General features: G+C 35.4%; 1 protein-coding gene across 2 annotated transcripts; it reads left to right on the forward strand.

Annotated features, from left to right (window-relative positions):
* Positions 1-145: 145 nt before the first annotated feature.
* LOC102581347 (U2 small nuclear ribonucleoprotein B'') lies at positions 146-5,960 on the forward strand. 2 transcript variants are annotated; one of them, XM_006339804.2, is made up of 10 exons: positions 146-607; positions 2,064-2,126; positions 2,863-2,947; positions 3,037-3,105; positions 3,351-3,426; positions 3,648-3,696; positions 4,232-4,314; positions 4,397-4,466; positions 5,495-5,577; positions 5,680-5,960. In XM_006339804.2, exons 1-10 carry the CDS (start codon positions 281-283, stop codon positions 5,723-5,725), a joined length of 951 nt encoding a protein of 316 aa, XP_006339866.1. In that variant the 5' UTR covers positions 146-280; the 3' UTR covers positions 5,726-5,960. The 2 variants fall into 2 exon arrangements, with proteins under 2 accessions (XP_006339866.1, XP_006339867.1); XM_006339805.2 differs by having other exon boundaries at positions 3,354-3,426.
* Positions 5,961-8,094: the final 2,134 nt, after the last annotated feature.

Consider the following 8,094-nt stretch of genomic DNA (forward strand, 5'->3'; position numbering starts at 1 on the left):
TTTTTATGTTCACGTGGGCAAATATATATGTTTAAAATACGGTATTAAATAGTCTAGGGAGGTAATAGGTTCTCATGAAAGTTTCGTATCGCAACAGCAAATCCGACCAAAGTTGGAGTATTTTTCATACCCTCATCCCATGAAAAAATGGCTAATATTAAAAGAACAAATAGCTATAAAATTGAGGGATCAAAGTAGAAAAGTTGTCGCCGGACTTGCAACACGGAGCACCAAATAGGGCAAAATCCGACGCAGTGATTAGTCTCCGTAGTGTTCTCCAATGGACGAAATAGCCCAGTACTATCAATACCCCTATTATCAAACTCCACCACCACCACCAGTCCCTCCGCCGCCGCCGCCGCCTGGCACCACACTTCACGCGCTGCCGCCGGTGGTGGTCCAACCACTTCCTATTCCGCAATACCATCACCCCCATCATCCATCCGCCCCCCTTCTCTATCCTCAGGATTCGCACGGCGATGTTCGAACTCTCTTCATTGCTGGTCTCCCTGAAGATGTCAAGCCTCGAGAAATTTACAACCTCTTTCGAGAATTCGCAGGCTATGAATCTTCTCATCTCCGTAGCCAAACTTCTAGTAATTCTCAGGTATTTACATTTATTGGCGCAAACTAATGCGAATGCTTTTTAAGTGTCATACACATTTAACTGGCCTCAATTAGAGCGAATTGGATATAGAAGATTTTTACTTTATAAACAATCCCAGATAGTTAGGTATTTAGTGTGAATAGAGCGGAAGGGATGCATAAGATTTATCCTATATAACCCATCACTTTTGCAGTGTATGATTATATAGTATTGGTTAACTCCAAGCACAATTCAGTTGTCTATGAGAAAAAGAGAGAAAAAAATATCCATGGAAGAGCTTCAGGGTTGTATTTCCTGGTGGAAATTCTGCTTTTGGAGTTCGATTCACATAGTTTTAGGAAACATAGATGAGCCTTCAGTGCAGTGTTTTGGACGTTGAAAGGCGACAAGAGTCTCCTCGCCACAAGGGTCTGCCTCACCTTGGCGAGGCAAGCGGGTGAGACGCTCGCCTTTTTAAAGTGCGGCGCCAATTAATACCATAAGATTAAAATATTTAATTGCATATATCAATAATCAAAATCTCAATAGTAATAACATATTAGCAAATATTTCAATTCAAAAACTGAAAATAGATAGTACATACAAAAGTCTAGAAAGTGAATTAGAAAAAAACAGAACGCAAGTCAAAACAGTGAGAAAGAAAACAGAGGTAGAAGTAAGTCTGAAGAAGAAGAAGGAGGAAAATGAAATCTAAAGAAGAAATCATAAGAAGGAAAGAAGAAGAAAAGAAGAAATACGTATTGGTTAGACTTTGGAGTCGCCGGAAAAGTTTGGTTGGTCTCCGCATAAGTCTAGTCGAGTCAACTGGTTGGAGTCGCAGACTAAGAGTGCAACCATGCAAATTTGGAAAGAAAATCCTAAAATTACCTTTAACTTTTAAAACCCTAAATTGGTCACCTTTTTTTAACCAAAAGCTAATAGGCGATGAAGGGTCGCCTCACCTCGCCTCTCGCCATTGGCGACGAGGCGATCACCTTTCACAACAGTGCTTCAGTGATTGCAAAATCTAGGTGTATTCACATAGCCCATAGAAACCTAGAATTCTCGAAAGTACAGCTGAAGTTCCAAATTTAGACTCCTTGTAGAGATATTGAAGAATATCGGGTATGGCATTCAGTTTGCATAGGTGGAGGTAAAACTAGATAGGTGCTTCTGTGAACCCGAGCAGCAAAGATGCTAGCTTTCTCATAGGATAAAATTCCTTCAACTAATACATTATCTGTTTACCTTACGATTATAAGTGCTATTGCTACTATTATTGGCTATGGCTTTGCAAGCTTTAATCTTTGTTGGACACTGCAGCAAAAGGGTTTCTCGTAACCACATTTTCTGGTTATAAAATGTTATTGGATCTACAGTTTAACTTCTTTCAGTTGTTTTACACTATCGTCTTTGCTCCTCATATTATATAAGTCTGACACAACTGTTGTCTGATGCATTGTTTGGTTTCTGTCAGCCATTTGCTTTTGCCGTCTTTGCAGATCAGCATTCAGCACTTATGGCAATGTATGAACTGAATGTAAGGCCCTTTTCTGATATTTGAATAAATGATTGCTTCCTTCCTAGTCCAATGTCCATGGTTTGGATAATTGTGTAACCATATAGGGCCACTAGTTTACTTTTTGTCTTTTAGAAAAAAAGTACAAAGATCCTTTTAAATTTCAGTTTACCTAATGTGAGTAAACCTTACACAATTTGGAGTACTAGACATTATGTTTGGACATCATACTAAAGAAGGGTGAGCATTCTAATGAGGATTGCACATTACCTTATACAAAAGATGAACGCACGCTTAAGAGAAGAAAGATGACTATAGTTGTCTTTTGCTTCTTATAGTGGATGCTTAGTAATAATGTAGTGGCTGTGGACTATCCAAACTTGAAAGGAGAATGGCTTGAAGAATGTTGAAGATGGAATCTTTGCCCTGATCTCAAAATTGAATGAAGTTTAGCCTGAGAGGGATGGCATCTAATGTCATCTTATTTTGCACTTGACAAGTATTACTCTATGTTTTAGAGAGCTAGTTCTCTTCTGTTAGATGTGTAAGTTGACCTGCCTGAAACATGAAGAAAGCTGAAAAGAATGAGGGTTAGTGCATAGTTCTAATCCCTTTTTTGTGTCAGTTTTTTGCGTTGGACATATATAGGCACAGATTTCTTCCTTCATTCACAGTATTTGGTCATGAATTTGTTAATTAACAAATAGATTATGATGTTAGGAAGGAGTCTAATTGCTTTGCTTCCAAATGTGTCCAGGGAATGGTTTTTGACTTTGAGAAAGATTCCAAATTGTACATTGAGCTTGCTAAATCAAATTCAAAGTCTAAGAGGTTACGGCCAGGTCTGTTGCGAGTGAATTTCATTTGTTGGTTAAATTATTGGAATTAATTCTACTCAGGCCATCACAAATTTGTTTGATTTAAACCACAGATGATGGAAGGCCAGTATCAGAGAAGAGGATTAAAGGTTCTGCTGCTATTTCTAGAGACAGTGGTACTGGTATAATATCTGCCTCTATAGCATTTTACACTCCCTTCCTTTGAATTAGTACATGCATGAAAATCTGCAAGTTTGTAGGCCATCATGTCATCTACATACGAACCAATTTGCTTCTGAGATGTTCTTTTTGCCGGTCACATTTTAACTAATTTGATGTTATTTAAGGATGTAACTGCTCGTCAGTCACTGCAAAGCACTTTATCTAAATGCTCACTTTGCACATGTTTTGCACGCTTGGGCACTAGCAGGTTTTGGCAGCATTCACATGCCTGGAATGGGTAATTCTGCTTACAACACAATTGGTTATCCACCTACACAAAGGTCATCTGCACTACTTAAGCACACTTTTGTTACTCAATTGATTCCTTCTGACTAAGAATGCTCCAAGTACTTGTACTTCTAGCTGAAAGGTCGAGAGCCAGATAGAAATAGTTTCTCTATTCCCTGTTCCGTGAAGTTAGGGTATTGAATCTTAGTATTGTATGGATCTTGTGTATGATCTCTATTCCAAATTGTAATTTTCTTTTTGTTTGGTGATTCAGTCAGGGAAAGTTTGATGGTAGAGTTGGGAATCAAGCTGCCTCTAAAACGGTAAGGTGTCTGATACATGGTCCATCGTTTGTTCTTCTGAATGTGCCAGTCTAAATCACTGATAATTTGGTTGGTTGTTCTGTTAGTTCGATCTATAATTTCAGCATGTATTTGGAAAATATCTTTGCCGACTTTTAAGGCATTTTTCTTTGAAATCTAATTTTTTATGGCTCTGGTTAGTTACATATCAGGTGACAAGCATGTATTTGAAGTCCTAGTTGAATCCTATGATTGATAAACTAATCAACAAGTGTAAACTGGAGGTGTTGTACGATTAGTTAATCTGTATGGGCCTTTGATATGTAGGTTTTGCTCGTGCTTTTAAATGATTGTTGATGTCATGAAGTGCATCATAGTTATGATTCATAACATTAAGATCGAAGCACTTTCTACAGCTTTCCAATTTTTTTCTGGTAGAAGTGCAAACATTGCATCTTCTTCTAAAAATTCAGCATTTTAAATTGTCTCCCAGTCTTCGATTCCGAAGTTTCTTCTTTGGTAATGTAATGATCACTCATGACCTTAAATTTAACAGGCAGCTGATCCATGTCCAACACTCTTCATTGCTAATCTGGGCCAAAGTTGTACTGAGCAAGAACTGATTCAAGTATTTTCAAGGTTTTGATTAGATTGCTTTTTAGTTCTAACGACTAAAGCACTTGGTATACTGGATGGTTATGTGCTTTCTTGACATTTTCAGATTTCGGGGGTTTTTAAAGTTGAAGATGCAGAGTACGTATGGAGCTCCTGTTGCATTTGTCGACTTTCAGGTAAAGTTAACTCTCCTCTTCTGAAGTGGCAGTTGCTCAACTCATTTGCACACGTCTTCTGCACGTCCTTTATCTTTTTATCTTTTTTTTGTTGATAATGATAAGATGTCTTTTATTTTTTTAAGTGCATCTTCATCCCTAAACCAACACCATTTTCTTTCTATTCTTCTGATTCATTACCCCCTTTTTCTTTCTTCTCTTTTGATTCATTACCCCCTTTTTCATTGAGCTAAATCCTTAGTCAGTTAACAAGGATTTAGGAGTCGTTTGGTTTGAATTCAAGTTATGACGGGATTAGTTATGATGGGATAATTATGTTGAGAATATTTTTTATTGAGTGTTTGGTTTGTTGTATTCAAAATAATAGGCTTTGCATAAATTTAAACAACAATTTATTTGTTTTACAAAAGTACCCTTCATGAATGTGAAAAGTGATGCATAAAAAAGGTTTTAAAGGATATTTTTTGTCATTTTTATCCCGGGATTACTATACCACCCAAGGGGAGGGATAACTTATCCCGGTACTAATTATTAATCCCGGGATAAGTTATCCCGGACATGCCAACCAAACAACAAATTAAGTGACACTACAATTTAATCCCATGACTATTTGGTGTAATCCTTCACACCAAACGACCCCTTAGTACATGTTCTGTCCTGCAGTCTCAGCAATCTTAATTCGGAGGTTCATATGCATCTGCATTTTCAGTTAAGTAATTGTTTGATTGCAGAACATCCTACCCTAGATTTCACTGATCTGTTATCTTGATAAAGTTGTCTTTCCTTTACGAAGAAATTTAGTGCTTCCAACGTCCTATACAACCCTTACCCTGCCCAATAGAAGGGGTTGGTGGGGAAGGTGCCAATGGGTACAACTATTGGAAGCAGTAACTACTATCTTTATTGTGTTCGTCTTCTTTTGGTCTGCTACCACATCAAGGTCTAAATAATCTGCTGCATATCAAGTTCAAATACTCGAATAAATAGAGGTCGAATTTGAAATTAATATGTACAAGCCATATTTCCAGGACACTGCCAGCTCAACCGAGGCATTGAGTCATCTTCAAGGGACCATTCTACACTCTTCGTCTGGAGAGGGCATGCGACTGGAGTATCCTTTCATCAATTCTTTTGGTTTCTCTGAACCCCAACCCTTTATTCTCTTTGATTGTTTTCTTCTTTTGCATTATAATTTTCCTTACGACATATTTAGATATGCAAAATCACGGATGGGATTGCGAAGTAAGAAATCAAGGTAAATGCTTTGGGACTACAACAAAGATCCAGTCGAGCAACGCCATTAACAAATAACTATGTATCATTTGCTTGGTTATGTACTCGGAATGGATTAAATTATTACGTTCTTGTTCACATGTAATGTTTTCTTTAATTATTTATTTATTTATTTTCATCGTTTGGAGATCGATACTGCGAAATACACATGTTTCTTTTGTCAAAGTTTCTTCTTCAATATGTGAAAGTTACTTATTCTTTTCCCTTTGCTGCGGTCTGTCCCCTTTCTCTATTGTCTCATCAGCTAGGGAGCATTTGTCATTTGCACCTAACTATATTTATACTCTATAGTTTGAGTTGTCTCAAGAAGTTAATGTGATATCTTCTAGTAATAAAAAAAAGTTTATTAAATCAAAGTCCCCAGTACAGTTTATTCTGTGTCTTATTATTTTACATCACAGGAGTCAAAATATTACTCCAAATGCTCCTCACAAATATTTATAGTACAGTAGTTTTTTTCTAAATTGTCATGTCAGTCCTACTGCCCACGTGGTTTGGCTAGTAGTAGGTCAAAATATTAAATGTTAACATGAGCGGCGGTTATGAACACAAATAGCCTTCAATTATTATTTTTAAAATTTGATGAGCATTTTGAATAAGCAGTGAATTAGATTGCTAAAAATTAGGGCATTAGTAAATTAGATGCATGGAATATTTCATGATGGCCTCCTTCTGTAACTCTTCTTATGAAATATTCCTATTATTACTTCAATAATTTTCTTTTCTAGTTTGTTTAGCGAAGAATGGTCTATATCTTAATTTAATAACTCTTTAGTTTAAATATTTTATATTGCATGTTTAAGATAATAAAATTATACATATTTTTAATTATTATTTTTTCACTTAAATTTCGTACTCAATGGAAGTAAAATAAACATCTTATTTACTTGAGTTGGAAAAAATGTTTTAGCACTCATTGCGGTGACTAGTTTCAAAGGCACACGACCAAATACAACTAACCCATCAATCATTGCTCATGCATGTCCAAATCCTTTAGTATCAATACTAATCATCTTTTGACTTGTAGGCAAGAGGACAAAACATTAAAGTCAAATTGTCACACATAATACAATTCCCATTATACTTTTCTTTCAAATTGCCACACTAAAAGAGTAGTCACAGAGTTAGATTTTTGAAGCTTATACATTTAAATTTAATTTTTTTTGAAGCTTATACGTTCGAAATTAATAATTTGAATAGATTTCTTAAAAAATAAAAAAGTTCAACTAAAATTCCTGAATTTAATTAAATTCGTATCTAGAAGGCTAGCTTCGCCCCTTACTTTAGCTGTCAATTTTGGGTTGCTTTATTTGATAGCACTACCTACTTTATTACCTTTTAATCCGATTATTTCTTTCTGGGTAATTTATTGGCGAGTTTGACTCTTCTTCTTTTTTTCCAGGCCAAACTTTTCTTTGTTTAGTCAATGTTGCATGTGAGCGTGCTTGTATTGACCATTCTTTGTTTTACCTAATTAATCCCTAGTTAGTTGGATCATATGTTGTGTTGATCATATTATATAAACTGAGAGTGTCACTTTATGAAAATGCTCCAATTTTTGTTTGATTTAATTAGTACTCATTATTTTTGCTCGTGATTACACAGTATTTTTCAAATTTAATTATATGTATTTGCATAAAACTTTCGAACGGAAAAAACAATTCTAAGAAGACGTACTGGGGGCTGTTGCCTGTTGGAGCTAGATAATGAGACATTCACTTCAAAACAAAACAGTGTAATACAGATAAAATAAATCACCAAATCCTAGCAGAGGCGGTAATAAAGTATTAGATGATAGTTTTCAGTATTTAATTAAGTCCATCACTAGCCTTTTAGAACAATTCTGAAAAATACATATACAATTTGGAAGATAAAATCCGCTCATATTAATGAAAGGTAACAAATATGATGAAATTAATTGAGTTACGTGTAAACAGATACTCCGTTATTAGAAATACAGAGTAAATGGAAGTTGGATTATATCCCAAAGTTCCGTTCTCACTAGATTAGAGTTGGATTCATGACTTTAGCACGTGCAAATATCACTAATGTCATTATTGGTTTGTGACCATAGGTGTAAAATTTTTAATATATATTACTGTATATAAACATATTTTATTTTGAGTTTAATTATATATATATCATTAGTATAAATTATTTTTTATATTAACAGATTTTCAATCAATACCTCTACGCAAACATTTTATAAAATATATATTTATAACTTTAAAAATATATTATGATCGTGTAAAATTGTCTGATAGTATTAGTATATGTAAACTCTTTTATTTTAAGTGGACCGGGGGGCGGCGGGGGGGGGGGGGGTGAAGTGGGT

The sequence above is a fragment of the Solanum tuberosum genome, unplaced genomic scaffold (assembly GCF_000226075.1).
Source record: "Solanum tuberosum cultivar DM 1-3 516 R44 unplaced genomic scaffold, SolTub_3.0 scf00012, whole genome shotgun sequence".
Lineage (NCBI taxonomy): Eukaryota > Viridiplantae > Streptophyta > Magnoliopsida > Solanales > Solanaceae > Solanum > Solanum tuberosum.